General features: G+C 67.3%; 7 protein-coding genes across 7 annotated transcripts; 4 read left to right on the top strand and 3 right to left on the bottom strand.

Annotated features, from left to right (window-relative positions):
- Nucleotides 1–2,254: 2,254 nt before the first annotated feature.
- Nucleotides 2,255–2,956, top strand: FA09DRAFT_288822 (RNA-binding domain-containing protein; the record flags this gene model as incomplete). The annotated part of the gene is made up of 2 exons (XM_025739937.1): nt 2,255–2,499; nt 2,719–2,956. Coding segments are annotated over 2 exons (483 nt in total), but the record flags the coding sequence as incomplete, so codon positions are not given.
- A 1,247-nt stretch (nt 2,957–4,203) lies between these two features.
- Nucleotides 4,204–5,262, bottom strand: FA09DRAFT_362506 (3-hydroxyanthranilate 3,4-dioxygenase 2; the record flags this gene model as incomplete). The annotated part of the gene is made up of 3 exons (XM_025745480.1): nt 4,204–4,539; nt 4,591–4,671; nt 4,998–5,262. 3 exons carry the CDS (start codon nt 5,260–5,262, stop codon nt 4,334–4,336), a joined length of 552 nt encoding a protein of 183 aa, XP_025596108.1. The 3' UTR covers nt 4,204–4,333.
- Nucleotides 5,263–5,909: 647 nt separating this feature from the next.
- On the top strand, nt 5,910–9,119 carry FA09DRAFT_331784 (putative SEC27-coatomer complex beta subunit). Its single transcript, XM_025743177.1, has 6 exons — nt 5,910–6,509; nt 6,700–6,917; nt 6,970–7,747; nt 7,802–7,968; nt 8,021–8,337; nt 8,399–9,119. Exons 1-6 carry the CDS (start codon nt 6,102–6,104, stop codon nt 9,064–9,066), a joined length of 2,556 nt encoding a protein of 851 aa, XP_025596107.1. The 5' UTR covers nt 5,910–6,101; the 3' UTR covers nt 9,067–9,119.
- A 132-nt stretch (nt 9,120–9,251) lies between these two features.
- On the bottom strand, nt 9,252–9,972 carry FA09DRAFT_344160 (Sm-like ribonucleo protein; the record flags this gene model as incomplete). Its single annotated transcript, XM_025744637.1, has 4 exons — nt 9,252–9,275; nt 9,425–9,478; nt 9,581–9,763; nt 9,943–9,972. The coding sequence occupies 4 exons, from the start codon at nt 9,970–9,972 to the stop codon at nt 9,252–9,254; spliced, it is 291 nt and encodes a 96-aa protein (XP_025596106.1).
- A 1,887-nt stretch (nt 9,973–11,859) lies between these two features.
- FA09DRAFT_126918 (hypothetical protein) lies at nt 11,860–12,523 on the top strand. The gene is made up of 2 exons (XM_025739062.1): nt 11,860–11,924; nt 11,979–12,523. Exon 2 carries the CDS (start codon nt 12,056–12,058, stop codon nt 12,419–12,421), a length of 366 nt encoding a protein of 121 aa, XP_025596105.1. The 5' UTR covers nt 11,860–11,924; nt 11,979–12,055; the 3' UTR covers nt 12,422–12,523.
- A 439-nt stretch (nt 12,524–12,962) lies between these two features.
- Nucleotides 12,963–13,806, bottom strand: FA09DRAFT_126904 (hypothetical protein). Its single transcript, XM_025739061.1, has one exon. It carries the CDS (start codon nt 13,734–13,736, stop codon nt 13,083–13,085), a length of 654 nt encoding a protein of 217 aa, XP_025596104.1. The 5' UTR covers nt 13,737–13,806; the 3' UTR covers nt 12,963–13,082.
- Nucleotides 13,807–13,847: 41 nt separating this feature from the next.
- FA09DRAFT_362502 (hypothetical protein) lies at nt 13,848–16,196 on the top strand. Its single transcript, XM_025745479.1, has 7 exons — nt 13,848–14,140; nt 14,195–14,627; nt 14,683–14,928; nt 14,983–15,160; nt 15,213–15,489; nt 15,543–15,714; nt 15,951–16,196. The coding sequence occupies exons 1-7, from the start codon at nt 13,971–13,973 to the stop codon at nt 15,996–15,998; spliced, it is 1,524 nt and encodes a 507-aa protein (XP_025596103.1). The 5' UTR covers nt 13,848–13,970; the 3' UTR covers nt 15,999–16,196.
- The last annotated feature ends 90 nt before the right edge of the window (nt 16,197–16,286 follow it).

Genomic DNA, 16,286 nt, shown 5'->3' with positions numbered 1-16,286 from the left:
GCGCCACCCGACTGGGTGCTGCTCGCCTTCCTCTTCTGCACCACGTCGCCCTCGCCACCTGTCCTCTGCGCTCCCGCCTGTGCCGACGCGACGGCGCTTCAACCCCTCGGCGAGTGCTCAGATCGAGCACACAGTGTCTCCTGTCTCGGGCGCAGCACTTTGCCAGAGCCCTCATCCTTCACCCTACCCGCGGCTACGCAGCGATAGGACAAGCGTCTCGCCGGTTCGCTGCCGCGCTGGCAGAGTCCCTGAGCAACTGAACGTCTAGCTCGTCACCGCGCCGCACCGAGCGAGGACCTCGAGAGGAGGTGAGCTGCAGCGAGGCACCGTTTGCGGCCCTGGCTCGCCGTTGCCGCGCCGACCCGCTATAAGCGGCCCGAGCGGAGGGGCCCGCCGCTTTGCGAGGCCTGTGCTCATCCTTCGCCTTCCAGCAGCGCATCACTCCAGCAGCAGCCACACGGCGTGCCTTGCACCCTCATCAGCCGGCCCTCGCTGCTTCTCTCTCTTCCACGACCCGCTCGCTCCCTTGCGCGTCGCTCTCTGCAGCTCCTCGCATTCCGCAGCTCCCTCTCTCCTTCGTTCCACGACGTCGCGCCCTCACTAATCAGGCAGCAAGTCGCCGCCGCGCGGTCTCCATCGGCTGTTCCTAATATCCGTGTCTGCTCCAGCACCGTTCCTCGTTCGCCTGGCCACTCTCCGTGCTCCGCCTGCCGTTCGTTCCGCTCAGCAAGTCTCAAGTACCCGCTCTCACCTCTCAACACGCGAGCAGGCTGCCAAGTCGCAGCGCTGCCGTCGATCGACACCAGTATGCACACGCCGCTCTCACCGACGTGGCGCACCTCGGTGCAGGACGCCCACGGCCACCAGCAGCGCTCGCTGCAGCGCTTCGAGCAGCAGCAGCAACAGCTGCAGCAGCAGCAGCAACAGCAGCACCAGCAGCAGCCCGACGCTCGCCAGCAGCAAGGCGCTGAGGGACTTCACGACGCGCCTGCCAGCAACGCGCAGCACGGCGACGACGCTGGCAACGACAAGACGCTCCGTCCCTCGTCGCCGTCGGTCGAGGCCCGTCCCGACCGCTCGGTGTCGAACCCGGTGCGCGCCAGCAGCGGCGCCTACACGTCCGGCCTCGCAGGCGTCGGCGAGGCCGCCGAGTTCTGGGCTCGCAGCCAGCGCAGTGCGAGCGACGGTGCTCGCGCGCTGCGTGGCGGCGCCGTCGACACAACGGCTGCCGGCGGCGGTCTTCAGCACTGGAGCCAGCAAGCGCTGCAGATGGTGCGCGAGCATCAGTCGAACGCCGGCCGCGCCTCGCCACAGCTGCGCACCGGCGGCACTGGCCCGCTCGACAGCGTCGACACGCGAGACGAGCCCCTCGAGCACTCGCGCTCGTCAACCAGCCACACAAGCAGCACGTCCAGCACCAACTCTGGCCGTCCGGAGGGAGTCGCAAGCACCGATGCGTCGAGCACGACGTACGCCAGCCCCTCGCTGCCGTCGACGGCGCAGCCCGGCAGCGCGGAGCACCAGCGCTCGCTCGAGGAGAAGGCACAGGCCTACGACGTACAGCGCCAGCACGCTGCTCTGCAGCAGGAGAATGCCTACACTGCGTCGGAGGAGGAGTACCTGCGTCAGCGCTCGCTCCTCGCCACGCTCGACCCGCGCTACGCACCGGCGTCATCGCCCTCGACCGCGACACGTCCTAACGATCCTTCGTATGGCTACTGCGACGAGGCGTGGAGCAACGCACCGGCGTGAGTAGCGCCGCAGACCACCTGCACCCGATGACAGCGAGCTGACACCCTTTCAGCCCTCTTGCCATGTCGCCGCTCGCGCCCACGCAAGGCGGACCGTGGGGCGGGGTGCCTGCCTACGGCGACTACAACAGCAGCTTCCCGAGCCTGTCGGGCGCCGTGCCGCACTCGGCGCCGTTCCAGCCGCAGCTGCAGCACGTCTCGAGCGGCACGCAGCGTCCGCTCAGCGGCGTCGCTGCCGCAGCCGCCGGCCAGGAGTTCAGCATCTTCGTCGGCGACCTCAGCCCGGACCTGCGCGAGGAGGACCTCGTGACGCAGTTCCTGCACCCGCCTGCGTGGCCGGCGAGCCACCCGATCTCGATTGCGCTCGCCCATGCGCAGCAGGCCCAGGGCAACTACAACACACCGCCGCGCATGGCGCCCGCGCCGTTCCTTAGCACCCGTTCGGCCAAGGTGAGAATGCCGTGTGTCCCGGCGTCGTGCACGGTCTGACACTGCTCCAGATCATGGCCGACCCGCTCACAGGCATTTCGCGCGGCTTTGGCTTCGTGCGCTTCTCGCTCGAGGACGACTGCAAGCGTGCCCTCGTCGAGATGCAGGGCGTAGTCATCACGCCGTCCACGGGCGTCTCGCCCGGCCGTCCTCTGCGTGTCTGCACCGCCACGCCCAAGACGCGGGGCAGCACCAGCCCGACCGCCTCAAACACCGCCCTGCTCAGCGACCTGCAGCTCGGCGAGGGCGCCGCTGCAATGTATGGCTCGAGCTCTGCCGGCGGCTACCCGAGCAGCTACGGTGCGCGGCCGGACGACACGTACGACTCGTTCCGCAGAGGCTCGCTTCCGGGCGTCGACGCAGCGGGCATCTCGCCGTCGTCGAAGTTCGGTGCCGGCTCGTTTGCCATGCCTCATCTGCCGTCGCACGGCGCTGCGTCGCCTCCGCCGAGCAACGCCGCGCCCCAGTCCGGCCACAGCGCCACGGACCCGAACAACACGACCGTCTTCGTCGGCGGCCTGTCCAGCCTTATCTCCGAGGAGACGCTCAAGACCTTCTTCATCCCCTTCGGCGAGATCACGTACACCAAGATCCCGCCGGGCAAGGGCTGCGGCTTCGTGCAGTTCGTCTACAAGGCCGACGCCGAGCGTGCGCTCGAGCGCATGCAAGGCTTTCCCATCGGCGGCGGCCGCATCCGCCTCAGCTGGGGCCGCAGCCAGGGCGATAAGGCCGCCGCCGCTGCCGCGAGTGCAGCTGCTCAGGCGGCGCACCTCGGTCAGCTGGCGAACCTCGCCGGTCTCAGTGGCCTCACGCCTCAGCAGCTGGCACAGCTCGCCGGCCTCAGCAGCGCCCTCAAGGCCGCCCAGTCGCCGCGCTCGCCTCCGGCTCCGCAGCACGCCGAGGCTGCCGCGCCTCCGCTCGACGTGCTTCGTCACCTTGCCAACACGAGCTCGGCGTACGGACAGCAGCGTGCGCCAGAGCCCGAGCCGTACTACAACCGCTCGCCGGCGCCCATGGTGCTGGCCGACGGTAGCTACGCTGCATCGGCTGGACGCTCGCACGCTCAGACCTTCGGCCGCGGCGGCAGCCCCTTCGACGTCTCGCACGCCGGACAGCACTACGAGCAAGCAAACTACGGTGCGGCTCCGAGCCTGCAGGGCCTCGGCATCGGCTCCGTTCCTGGCTACAGCTACGGCGACCGCGTCCAGAGCGCCCGCCAGCAATCGACGGACACGCAGAGCGAGCTGCAGCAGCTCCTCTCCAAGCTGGACCTCGACGGCTCGGACCAGGCCGTGGCGCGCCAGCTGCGCGAGTTTGCCTCGTCGCACAGCAGCGGCGGCAGCAGCGGCGCCAACAGCTCGCAGGACCACCGCTCCGGCCAGGGCCCGCCGTTCACGCCGACGCAGGCGCCCTACTCGTCGCTGCCGCAGCACCTGCAGCACCTCTCGCCGCACCTGCACACGCCGCTCGACCGTCCCTCGCACGCGGCGCAGACGTGGGTCTCGCCCTTTTCGCCCTTCTCGCCGGCGGCGTCGCCTCGCTTCGACCCGGCCGTCAAGGCCGCCGAGCAGCGCAGCGCCCAGCAAGACCAGCAGCAGCAGCGCCACGATCAGGAGCGCACCGCTACGCCGCAGCACGGCGCTGGCCACTAGGGGCACACACGCCGGCGGACGATGAACACGGCGCAAGGCCTCTGAGCCTCAAGCTTCTCCTTCTCCTCTCACTCTCGCTCCGCAACCCGCTGCCCGCAGCTGCTTCGCCCGGACTCGGTCCGCCGTTCCGCTTCCCAGACATTCTGCCCTGCCTCTTACCCATCCGTCGCCGCCGCATCGCACAGACGCACCTTAGCCACCCAGACCTGCCCACTTATTCACGTCGCGCCCGCCATCCGCTTCGCCCGTTCTTCGCCCGCTTTCGACCACCCGCCTACGTTCCTCACACACATCGCTCGCATCCATCTGTCCCTTCGCCGCCACCCAAGTTGCTCCCTCGCTGGACGTCAGCTTGCACCTCTCGCGCAACGCAGCCCTCCTTTCTTAATCCATGCCCTTTCGCCTTCTGCTCGTCCACGTGTGATCGCTTAGGCATGGCATTCACGCCACCGTCTGGCGGCCGATGAGCTCGCGCGTGCCCACGGCGTAGCCGCAGGAGCACTTGCGCCCCGCCTCGTCGCGGTGCCACTCGTCGATGACGGGCTTGAGCTGCGTGCCGAGGTCGGTGCAGTGGAAGCGCGACTCCTTGACGATGTGCGGGCCGTCCGGATGTGACTCGAGCTTCGGGCAGTACCAGCGCAGCGCATCTGTGCGAGGAGTCAGTTCTGCTAAGCGTGGCGACAGCCGTGTGTTCTCACCGTCCTTGTCATCAGGCCGTGTCCGCTCGACCACGAGGCCGACGGTGCCCTCGAAGCGCACAGGGCTGTGCGGCGTGTTGGCTGACGGACTGGCATCAGTACTGGATCTGGCGATGAGACAGGCCGTGCTCCCAGCTTCTCTGTCTCCCTGTGTCACTGCTGGCTCGGTACGTCGCAGCGTGCAGCATCGCCGCACGACAGCCGCTGTGTTGGTACACTTCGCGGCTCGCTGCAGTATGCACGACCCTTCGTCGGGCTGCATCAATGTGCGCCGTTGCCTCGCTCCGCTGAGACCCATTCGGACAGCCTGGCTGCGCCAACGATCTGCAAGCGACGTCCCGCTGTCCCGGGCTGCACTGCTTCGCCACTCCATGCTCCCTCATTGTACTGCCCGCCACGCTACTCACCGGGCAGCATGAACATCTCGCCCTCGCCAATGACGACGTCCTTGAACTCGCCGTCCTCGACGATCTTGAGGAGCATGGCGCCCTGCACCTGGTAGAAGAACTCCTCGGTGGGCTGGAAGTGATAGTCGCTGCGGGCGTTGGGCCCGCCGACGGCCATGACGGTGTAGTCGTCGCTGCGGAAGAGGCAGAAGTTGCCCACCGGCGGCTGCAGCAGGTGCCGGTTCTCGGCGAGCCACTTGGGGAAGTTGAGCGGCGGCGGGACCATGGTGGTGAGGTGATGAGGTGGTGGTGCTAAGACAAGGCAGGCGAAAGTGTCGTGCGTCTGCGTGGTTTGATGAGCCGGCGGCCTTAGCGCGGCTGTGGAGGCCGGCCGGCCGCGGCACGCCTCGCCCGTGTCCCGAGGCTCTCGCTGACTCGGCCCCTTCGCACGTTCGGCCATCTCTGCGCCTTTTCTGACAGAGGGCGTTGCTCGAAGGCGAGCTGGGCCGTAAGGAGAACATGCTGCACCCACACAGCCATGTGAAGATGTCGACGCTCGATGCCGAAGCCCAGCAACGGTGCCAGTGCGGCAGGCTTGAACGCTCGAGCTCGACAACGCGACGCCGCCGTGGCTCTTAGTCTTGCCTCTCTCCCCTCACCATCCGTCGCAGCGCAGGCAAAAGCGACTGCTCTGGCATACAGAGCGCTTTGAATCAGCTTTGCGACATTGTGTGCCACACCTCTGCGCTGTTGCCGCCCGGTCGTCTGCGTGCGAGGGGCCAAGGCTGCTGCCACGGTGGTACGCCCAGCAGGTGCGCACGTGACAAGCACAGCGCGCGGCGAGGTGGCCGCCGCCGCGCGCCAGCGCCGACGTGGTTCCCGCGCCCCGTGCGAGGTGAGGCGCGTGTGGCTCGGGCGCGGCTGGCGTCCAGCAAGCACACCTTCTCGAGCCACCTGCATCTCCTCTGGTCCGCGCCCTGCTCTCACATCCGCGCCGCCGCTCTCACGACACCTCTCTTCACGCCCGGTCCGTCGCGCACTGCCTGCGTCTGCCACGCCGCGCGCACTGCCCGTGCGCTTCGTCTCGCGCCCCCTGCCCCGCACCACGGATAGCCGCTGCCCGCCATGCCGATGCTGCTCGACATCCAGCGCAAGCTGTTCGCGCGCTCGGAGCGCGTCAAGTCCGTCGACTTCCACCCGACGGAGCCATGGGTCCTCGCGGGCCTCTACTCGGGCGCCGTCAACATCTGGAACTACGAGACGCAGGCGCTCGTCAAGACATTTGAGGTCGCCGACGTGCCCGTGCGCTGCGTGCGCTGGATCGCCCGCAAGAGCTGGTTCGTCGCGGGCAGCGACGACTTCCAGCTGCGCGCCTTCAACTACAACACGCACGAGAAGGTCGTCGCCTTCGAGGCGCACCCCGACTACATCCGCTGCATGGCCGTGCACCCCACGGGCAGCTACGTGCTCACCGGCAGCGACGACATGACGATCAAGATGTGGGACTGGGACAAGGGGTGGCGGCACGTGCAGGTGAGTGGCGCACGAGGAGGTGCTGGTAGTGGATGGACTGGCACAGTGACAGGGCGAGCGGTGTGAGCTGCTCGCAGGAGAGGGCAATAGTTGCGCCGCCGAGCAGGTGCCAGCTGCCTAGCAGCCGAAGCCAGCCAGGCTGCTGCTTCGACACTCGTCGCAGGCTGCGCTGACGCACTCCTCGCTGCAGTCGTTCGAGGGCCACACGCACTACATCATGTCGCTCGCCTTCAACCCCAAGGACAGCAACAGCTTCGCCTCGGCCTGTCTCGACCGCACCGTCAAGTTCTGGACGCTCGGCTCCTCGTCGGCCAACTTCACGCTCGAGGCGCACGACAAGGGCGTCAACTACGTCGAGTACTACCACGGCGGCGACAAGCCGTACGTCGTGACGACGGGTGACGACCGGTGAGTAGGCTGGATGGCAGGCGCGCGGCCCTGGCCTGACGCGCCCTTGCAGCACGGTCAAGATCTGGGACTACATCAGCAAGTCGTGCGTGCAGACGCTCGAGGGCCACACGTCGAACGTGTCCTTCGCCGTGTTCCACCCCTCGCTGCCGCTCATCATCAGCGGCTCCGAGGACGGCACGGTGAAGCTGTGGCACTCCAACACGTACCGCCTCGAGTCGACGCTCGACTACGGCCTCGAGCGCGCGTGGTGCGTGTCGTACCGCCGCACGGGCAACGACATTGCGCTCGGCTACGACGAGGGCGCCGTCGTCGTCAAGCTGGGCAAGGAGGAGCCGAGCGTGAGCATGGACAGCAGCGGCAAGGTCGTCTTCTCCAAGGGCGCCGACGTGCTCAGTGCCAACCTGGGCTCGAGCGACAACGCCGACGTGGCCGACGGGCAGCGCATCGCCGCCGGCTCGCGCGAGATGGGCACGACGGAGGTGTACGCGCAGCTGCTCATCCACTCGCCCAACGGCCGCTTCGTCACCGTCTGCGGCGACGGCGAGTACATCATCTACACGGCGCTGGCGTGGCGCAACAAGGCGTTCGGTGCCGGCCTCGGCTTCGCGTGGGCCAGCGACAGCAACACGTACGCCGTGCGCGAGAGCGCCTCGTCGCTCAAGTGCTTCCGCAACTTCCGCGAGCGGCCCGGCCTCATCACGCCCGGCTTCTCCTTCGACGACGTCAAGGGCGGCGCGTTGCTCGGTGTGCTCGGCGCCGGCTTCGTCTGCTTCTACGACTGGGACACGGGCGCGCTCGTGCGCCGCATCGATGTTGATGCCAAGGACGTGAGTGCGCGTAGATCGTCGCTTCATTCTGCCCAGCTCACGCGCGACATGCAGATCTACTGGTCGACGACGAACGAGCTGGTCGCGATCGCAGGCGACGACTCGTTCTACGTGCTGCGCTTCGACCGCGAGGCGTACCAAGCACACCTCGAGTCTGGCGAGCCGATCGATGACGAGGGTGTCGAGGACGCCTTTGACGTTGTCTGCGAGATCCCTGAGGTGTGAGTGCACTGCGCGGTCTGACCATGAGCCACGGCTGACGCGTGCACACAGCATCCGCACTGCCAAGTGGACGGGCGAGTGCCTCATCTACACGAACGCGCAGAACCGCATCCAGTATCTCGTCGGCGAGCAGACCTACACGATCAACCACACGGACAAGGAGCTCTACCTCCTTGGCTACCTGCCGCAGCACGGCCGTGTGTACCTCGTCGACAAGGACGTGGCGATCTACAGCTACGCCCTGTCGCTCGCAGTCGTTGAGTACCAGACGGCCATCCTGCGGAAGGACTTCGACGGCGCACGCGACATCCTCGCCAGTGTGCCGACCGAGCAGCGCAACCGCATCGCACGCTTCCTCGAGGGGCAAGGTGAGTGCTAGAGCGAGTCTCACGGGTTTGTCGCGCCGCTGACCACGGTGCCCCACCCTAGAACTGCGGCAACTGGCACTCGAGGTCTCTGCCGACGCGGACCACAAGTTCGAGCTCGCCATCTCGCTCGACGACTTCGAGACGGCGCTCGAGATTGCACGGAATGGCCCGACGGCCGGCTCCGAGCCGCGCTGGCGCACCATCGGCGACAAGGCACTCGGCCGCTGGAACCTCTCGCTGGCTCGGGAGTGCTTCGAGCGCGCCAACGACCTCTCGGCGCTGCTGCTGCTCGGCACCTCGACGGGCGACCGCGAGCTGCTCGCGTCGCTCGCCGACATGGCGCTGGAGAAGGGCAGCACAAATGTGGCCTTTGCCGCACGGCTGCAGCTCGGCGACGCAGACGGCTGCGCCGACGTGCTGGAGCGCAGCGGCCGCATCCCGGAGGCGGCGCTCTTCTCGCGCACCTACGCGCCGCGCCGCGTGCCGGCCGTCGTGGGCAAGTGGCGCGAGGAGCTCGAGGCGACGAAGCGGAGCAAGCAGAGCGCCATCGCTGCCTCGCTCGCAGACCCGTCGGCCAACCCCGAGGCGTTCGAGGAGGGCTGGTCCGCCGCCCTGGCCAAGGAGGAGGAGCTGCTCGCCGCCAGCCTGAGCTCGCGGTCCGAGGCTGCAAAGCCGCCAACAGTTGTGCCGCCAGAGTCGGCACCTGCACCGAACGGCATCGCTGCGTAATGTCGCTGCGAGCCGCGTCACCTCACGAATGTAATGCTTGCCCGCTGCTCACGACCTGTCTGGAGCCACTGGCCGCGCTCTGATCCCGCCCGTTGCAGCGCCGCCCCCGATTTGCTCAGACTGCTGACTGTGCCGATGACGATGCTAGAATTGCCCTCAGACCTGTGCTCCACCCCGTCTTCACCTCATGTCCGTGCCGGTGGCGACACCTGCGGGCGCGAGGGGCGTCAGCCCAGCAACCTACAGCGCGAAGAGTGCGATGCGCTGCCCGCAAGCCAAGCGAGTGCTGCTCGTCGCATGCACACACACACAGCAAGGCTGCTTCGATCGCCATCCCTCTCGCATGCCGACGACTCACCAGGATCACACCGTCGCCGCGCACGAACATCATCTCCGACTGCCGCTTGACCACCTGCAGGCAGCAGTGTCAGCAAAGTGTACGCCGCTGTCCGCCCGACCTGCGCCCGATCTGCGCCGCCGCAGCGGCACACGTCGCCCGCCACTGCACACTCACGCGCACGCCGCTGCCCACCTCGCCCGACTCGTCGACGTCGACGACGTACGTGCTCTCCTCAACGTCGCCCATGATGAGATTCATGTGTCCGTCGTAGGCGTGCAGCGTGCCGCGCAGCTCGCGGTCGCCGCGCAGCTTGACAAAGACGCGCTCGGCAAGCGAGAGGCGCAGCAGGTCGAAGGGCTCGGTGATGGGCGTGGCCATGGCTGCGAGCGAGGAGGGGCCGAAGATGGATGTGGTGTGGAGTGAGGGCCGTGCGAAGCGAGAGCGGTGGGAGATGGCGCGCCGGGCTGGCTGACGTAAGCGCGAGACGCGCATCGCCCGCACACCGACGTCTCGCTGCGACGCGCCTGTCTTCCTGCTTCTACCACACCCCTGCCCTCTTCGCCCATCATGTGTGAGTCTCACCGAGCGGAGCGACAGATAGCGCACAGCTGAGCATATGCTCTGCGCAGCATTCGGCGGCGGCTCTGGCTTCTCGTTCGGCAACCCGACGGGCAACAACACCGCCAGCACGGGCACCGGCAACACCTTCTCCTTCGGCCAGGCGCCGGCCGCCTCGGGCGCCGCGCCTGCTGCCGGCGCTGCAGCGCCCGCTGCATCCACCGGCGCCTTCAGCTTCGGCGCTGCCAAGCCTGCTGCGCCCGCTGCTGGCGGCTTTAGCTTCGGCGGCAACTCTGCGCAGTCCTCGGCACCCAGCAGTGCCGGCCCGTCGAGCGGCGCCTTCTCCTTCGGCGGCGCAGCGCAGACCACGGGCGGCGGCGCAGCGGCACCCGCTGCAGGTGGCTTCTCCTTTGGCGGCGCGACCAGCGCGGCGGGCTCTGCGCCTGCTGCCGCAGCACCTGCACCCGCTGCGGCACCCGCTGCCGGTGCCTTCTCCTTTGGCGGCGGGTCGACGACGCCTGCAGCTGCTCCGCCCGCCAACCTCTTCAGCGCAGCCTCGGCCAAGCCAGCGGCGCCCTCTGGAGGCGGTCTCTTTGGCGGCGGCGCAGCGGCGGGAGGCGGTCTCTTCGGTGCGAAGCCGGCCGAGGCGCCTAAGCCCGCTGCGGGCGGCTTCTCCTTTGGCGGCGCACCCGCTGCAGCGACGCCAGCATCGAGTGCAGCGCCGAGCTCGGCCGCTCCCGCTCCGGCGGCTACTGGTGCCTTCTCGTTTGGCGGGGCGCCAGCTGCTTCGGCGCCCCCAGCCTCGACTCCTGCGGCAGCGCCTGCTGCTCCGGCGGCCAGCGGCGGCGGCTTCTCGTTCGGCAGCAAGCCGGCAGCTCCTGCCGCTGCGCCCGCCGCAGCATCAGCGGCATCCGGCGGCCTCTTCGGCAGTGCGCCGGCGTCTGGCAGCACCACGCCCGCCGCCAAGCCGCCGGCGTCGGGTGGCTTCTCCTTTGGAGGCGCCAAGGCGCCGGCCGCTCCTGCTGCTTCGTCCGCCGGCTCCACACCAGCTGCGCCTGCGCCGGCTGCGCCAGCAGCGGGCGGCTTCTCGTTCGGCGCGAAGCCTGCTGAGCCGGAGAAGAAGGCAGAGGCGAAGCCGGCAGCGCCGTCATTCGGAGGCTTCGGCGCGCCGGCAAAGCCGGCAGATGCGGCCAACTCTGGCAGCACCACACCCGCTGCGCCGCCAAAGACTGGCGGCTTCTCGTTTGGCGGTGCGCCTGCGGCACCGGCCTCGTCTGCTGCGCCATCTGGGTCTGCACCGGCACCAGCTCCGGCCGCAGGCTCTCTGTTTGGCAAGCCGGCAGACAAGCCTGCAGCTGCGGCGCCCGCCGCTTCCTCTGCCGCTGCTTCCACACCAAGCGCGCCGGCACCAGCGCCGGCCGGCAGCCTCTTCGGCAAGCCTGCCGAGAAGCCTGCGTCGAGCACGCCGCAAGCGCCGGCTCAGTCGCAGGCCACATCCGCGCAGAACTCTGCTCCCGTGCCGACTCCGTCGCTCCTGCGCGGCCGTACAATGGAGGAGATCGTGAACAAGTGGTCTGCGGAGCTCGACTCTGCCACCAAGGAGTTCGCGCGTCAGGCGGAAGAGGTCAAGGCATGGGATGTGTGCCTGCGGGACGGCGGTCGCGAGGTGAGGAGTCAAGGCGCAGTGTGACATGTTGCAACGCTGACGCTTTTTCCAGATTGCTGCTCTGATGTCCTCGCTCACTGCTGCTGAGGAGCGGCAATCGTCCATCACGCAGACGCTGGACTACGTCGAGGTGCAGCAGAGCGACCTCGAGTCGCTGCTCGACTCGTACGAACAGCAGGCCGCTCGTGCGCTCGAGACTGCCAATGGAGGGTATGGAGGCATGGGCAGCTCTGGCGGCGCACCAGTGGCGCGCAGCATGGAGATGGGTGCCGCAGACGCTGAGCGGGAGCGCGCGTGAGTGCGGTCTTCTCGCCGCAGATCTGACACAAGCTGACATGTCCTCGACAGCTATGCTCTGGCCGAGTCGCTCAACGCGCAGCTCGACGACCTCTCGCACAACCTCGGCTCGATGATCCACGAGGTCAATGCGCTCTCCGCTCCCTCGGGCGCTGGCGGCGCATCAGGCGACGGCTCGGGAGCGCTCACTCCCAACGGCGAGGATGCCGTCTCGCAGATCGTCGCCATTCTCAACGCGCATCTCGGCAGCCTGCGCTGGATCGACGAGACGGCCGAGAGCCTGCGCGAGAAGATTGAGAACCTGCGACGCGGCAACACGGCGCCCACACAGCCGTCGCAGTCCTACGGCGCACAGCAGAGCCTGCGTGGCAGCCAGCGCGGCGGCAGCGCCGCGCCGTCTTACCGTGCCTCTGTCACGCCCAGTCGGGAAGCCAGTGCCGGTCTCGGCGCCAGCCGACGAGGCTACGGGTTCTGAGCGGGCTGTCGCTATCTAATGCATGCCTCGCGTTCTCTCCACGCCGCTGGGCCTGCTTCTTCGCTAGATGACGTCCGTATGACACCCCGTGCCCATCTAGCTGATACGCCCGCCTGAAAGGGCCATGGACCGCAGGAGCAGGGATGGGGACTCCGGTGCCGAGCGATTGGTCTCTCGTCGCGCGTGCAGCGTCTTGTATGGGCAGCTCAGAGAAGAGGAAGGCTAAGAGGAAAGTCGCGATGGCCTGATCGGATGATGCAGTGCGGCGCGCCCCTGGCACAGGCGCAGTGCGCGCGGCGACGGCCCGCGTCGGTCCGAAGCCGCGAGGAGCTTCGTCAGGGGCATAGCCATGGCGCCGCCGCAGAGGAGCAGCGCCGAGCTTGGGCGATAGGGGCTCACCCACAACATGAGCGCAGCAGCAGAACGCCAGCCGCTGCCCATTCGGGGCTCTATCGATCGCTCGATGCCATCCGCAGCTGCGGCCCGTCGCGTCTACACTCGCGACCGGCGCTGTCTCGATGCCTCGTCCATACGAGGGCTAGGGGAGTGCACACTTCGAAGACGTTGCGAAAGCGTCGTACCGGTGCCACGGCTGCGGTCCATGGCTGGTCTGTCCCTCAGCATGAAGGGCGCGTCTTCATCTTGGGCTTTCGGGTCCACAGACCCGAGCGTGGTGCCTCTTACGGTGCTTTGCTCAGGTCCAGGGCCGAGGCGAGTGCAAGCGAGGGACATGGAGCGTGATTCGCTCTGCCGTCTGCGCTGCCAGCTTCTGCCTTGCCTTTGGAAGGCGCTCGTCTGCCTCTGCGTCTGCCGCTGCCACGGACGCTTGTCGTTGCTGCGGCGGGCTGAAGGTCTCTGGGTGTCTGCGCGGCCCAGCGTCCTCGTGGTCGACGGGCGCTCCTTCTGCGTTCTGCTCGGAGGCCGACGCCTGCCGCTGCGCCATCCAGAGGAGCTGAGCCTACACAAATAGCAGAAGCAGCCAAGCGGCTCAGGTACAAGGCCTTCCCCTGCCCCGCACGCGCCCTGGCAGGCGGCTTCGGCACCGGCGTCTGGATCTGGCGCAAGCACTCAGCAAGGTCTATATATGACGACACTCCTATAGGTAACAAGCGCACAGGCACGGCAGCGGCGCGGTGCTGCGGCGATTGAGTGGAAGGCTTCGGCCATGTGATGACGTCTACGCCGCGGGCGTCCTGCTGCGGCCTGCGACGAGGCTGCTCCTGTTTCTGCTGCGTCACAGTGCTCCCCTCTTGGCGTGACCAGCTCTCAGCGCACGCGAGGAGCTGCCGGCTGCGGCGATGGCCGTGCCGCGCACTCTGGGGTAGAGAGTGCATCGACTGCTGCGGTACGGCAACAGCACCCAGGAGGAGGGTGCCGCGGAGCTGAGTCGAGGCCTGCGGGGAGATGCTCAGGTGCCTGGCGAGGCGGGCCGCCGCAGCCGAGCGCCCTGGCTCGGTGACGGTGGCGCGGCGCCTATATCTCAGCGCCTCGAGGCCGAGCCGCCCGTTCACACCTCTCACGACTTGCCTCTCTACTTCCTCCACACACCACCACAACCCAGAGTTCCAATGCCCCTTACCAAGCACGAGACTGGCCGCGTCGTCTGCGTCTTCTCTGCCACGAGTCAGCGTGGTCGCGCGGTCATCAACGCTTTACTGGCAGCCAATCAGCAGCACTACCAGCAGCGTGTCACTGCCGAGTACAATGCCGTCAAAAAGCGGGAGATGCTCGCTGCCCAGTGCGTGCTCAATGGCCCAATACCGCTCTTGTCTCCTGCTGACCCGCTGCGCAGCGGCCTCTCGATGGCCGACGCCTGGCTGCTGCCATCGCCGCTTCCGCCTTCGCCGAACATGCTGCAACGCTCCTCGTCCCGCTCGTCTCGCTTTCTCGAGAACGGCTTCGAGGCGACGATGCCGGCACTGACGCTTGCCGCTGCCGCCACCACGTCGGCGGCCGCCGCGCTTGCGCTGCCCGGATCTGCGCTCAGCGCGCCGAACGAAGAGGCGGGCGCGTCGCTCACGCGCGCCATGGAGGCGAGCCTCTCGGCGCAGGGGGAGACCGTCGACGGCACGGCGCGCTGGCACATCCGTGCCATCACCCGCAGCAGCGACTCGATCCGCGCCGCCGAGCTGCGCGATCTGTCGCCCGACATCGAGGTCGTCGAAGCGGACTTGTCCGATCCCGCGTCACTTGCGCCCGTGCTCAGAGACGCATTTGCGGTCTTCGTAAGTCGCGGTCGCCTCTGCGTCGCCTCTGAACGTCGCTGATATCGTGCTGCAGCTGTCACCATTTTACCAGTGCTTCCCACTCTCACCACGCCTGCTCGAAGCGATCCGGCTACCGGGCGGCGTTCTGGACCAGGTCGCAGACGGCGACACGCAAGTGGTGATTCTCGATGGGGTCGAGCGCCCGCGGCAGGACGCTCTGGTGCCGGAGTCGATGCGGACGGCCGACGCCATCGCCGAGCGTCTCTTCTCCCTCGTCAAGGAGGGCAAGCTCGTCTCAGCTACGGTGCTTGACAACGGAGTGAGCATCGCAAGCATTGCACTGAGCGCCAGTCGAAGGCTGACCTTCCTCTAGATTCCATTCGAGCTCAGCTTAGAAGGGCATGGGATCGTGCCGATCAGCCGCGAAGGTTTCTTCGAGCTCGACTTGCTTGCACCTACCAATTCGACACTGCCCTTCTGCGCTGTCAGCGACATCGGACCGCTCGTCTCCCTGATCCTCGAGTCGCCGCGGGACCATGACCTCTTCCAGTGTAAGCCAAAGAAGCTCCGCTCCATCGTAACACCAACTGATCATCGCTGCAGGCAAGCACGTGGACCTCGTCAGTGACGTCTTGTCGCCCAGAGAGCTTTCGATGCAGCTCCATCAGAACTCGTATCTGTCCTGCACTCCTATTCGGCCGCGCGAGTACACCGACGAGACCTGCGAGGAGGCAAGCAAGCAGCTGCCGGAAGCACAGCGCGAGATGGCCATCTTCAGTCGCTACTGGCAGGGCTGCCCACGGCAACGTCGCCCTTCACGCGAGTCGTCGACTTCTCGTCGAGGCTTCGCCCTTACAACTTGGGCGGATTGGTCAGCAGCGTGAGAGGAGTGGCTACGCGCTTGGCCGCCAACGCTGACAGAAGACATGCCAGCAACATGAAGGCGATTCTTCCGCAGTTCGCCACTCCGTCCGCGAGCAAGGTCGCTCAGTCCCTGCAAGTCGCCGCCAGCACGGCCGCGAGGCTGCAAAACGCTCAGCTCGGCACCACGAGAGAGGAGTCCATGTTCCTCATCCCTTTCGGGAGTTCGGATCAGGATCTCGAAGTATGTAGATTCATCGCAGCCGCCACCATTCGAGCTCAGCGAAGAAACCCCTACTGCCAGATCGAGAGCATGCTGGCGAACGCTCGGGCGCAGGTGAGAGGGAAAAGGGAGAAGGAGAAGAAGTGGAGTACTGCTTTACTTATCGCCGCTTGCTCATTCCCGCGCAGATGCAGGCCGACGGTGAGAGCCGCTCCGCGCAGCCCTGCCGAACCGCCGCTGATCGCCCGCTTCCTCAGGCTCTCTTCCTGGTCTCGTCGATGACGCTGGGCCCCGGTACTCTGTGAAGGTAGCGTGGTAGCCGCACGTGCCGCTCTTGCTCCCCTGTTCCTCTACCGTGTTCCGTCATTCCCCGGCCCCGTCAAGGCCCTAGAGCTCCCTGTAATGCCTGTGCTGCTGCCTGCTCCACTGTACTGCTACCACGCCTGCGCGACTAGCGCTGTACCACTAGCTCCCGCTTTGCGCTCTAATCGTGAAGGGCGTTGCATTTCTGAAGTCGGGTGGCTGCGTGACGCCTGCCGAACCCAGCCTGAGGGCGCATCAGGCTGAACTCAACGGAGATCCACTTCCTCCGA

Source organism: Tilletiopsis washingtonensis (genome assembly GCF_003144115.1).
Source record: "Tilletiopsis washingtonensis strain MCA 4186 unplaced genomic scaffold FA09scaffold_20, whole genome shotgun sequence".
NCBI lineage: Eukaryota > Fungi > Basidiomycota > Exobasidiomycetes > Entylomatales > Tilletiopsis > Tilletiopsis washingtonensis.
Note: the sequence above shows the minus strand (reverse complement) of the source record. Positions and strands in the feature narration are given on the sequence as shown.

Excerpts from the sequence above, each read along its gene's own strand:
- FA09DRAFT_362502 (XM_025745479.1), top strand. The coding sequence starts at position 13,971 with ATGCCCCTTACCAAGCACGAGACTGGCCGCGTCGTCTGCGTCTTCTCT. Across the intron at positions 14,141-14,194 it reads CGGGAGATGCTCGCTGCCCA|CGGCCTCTCGATGGCCGACG; the intron begins GTGCGTGCTCAA and ends CCCGCTGCGCAG. Across the intron at positions 15,490-15,542 it reads TGGGCGGATTGGTCAGCAGC|CAACATGAAGGCGATTCTTC; the intron begins GTGAGAGGAGTG and ends AAGACATGCCAG.
- FA09DRAFT_126904 (XM_025739061.1), bottom strand. The coding sequence starts at position 13,736 with ATGCACTCTCTACCCCAGAGTGCGCGGCACGGCCATCGCCGCAGCCGG.
- FA09DRAFT_126918 (XM_025739062.1), top strand. The coding sequence starts at position 12,056 with ATGCGCTCTCCGCTCCCTCGGGCGCTGGCGGCGCATCAGGCGACGGCT.
- FA09DRAFT_331784 (XM_025743177.1), top strand. The coding sequence starts at position 6,102 with ATGCCGATGCTGCTCGACATCCAGCGCAAGCTGTTCGCGCGCTCGGAG. Across the intron at positions 7,748-7,801 it reads TCGATGTTGATGCCAAGGAC|ATCTACTGGTCGACGACGAA; the intron begins GTGAGTGCGCGT and ends CGCGACATGCAG. Across the intron at positions 7,969-8,020 it reads GTCTGCGAGATCCCTGAGGT|CATCCGCACTGCCAAGTGGA; the intron begins GTGAGTGCACTG and ends GCGTGCACACAG.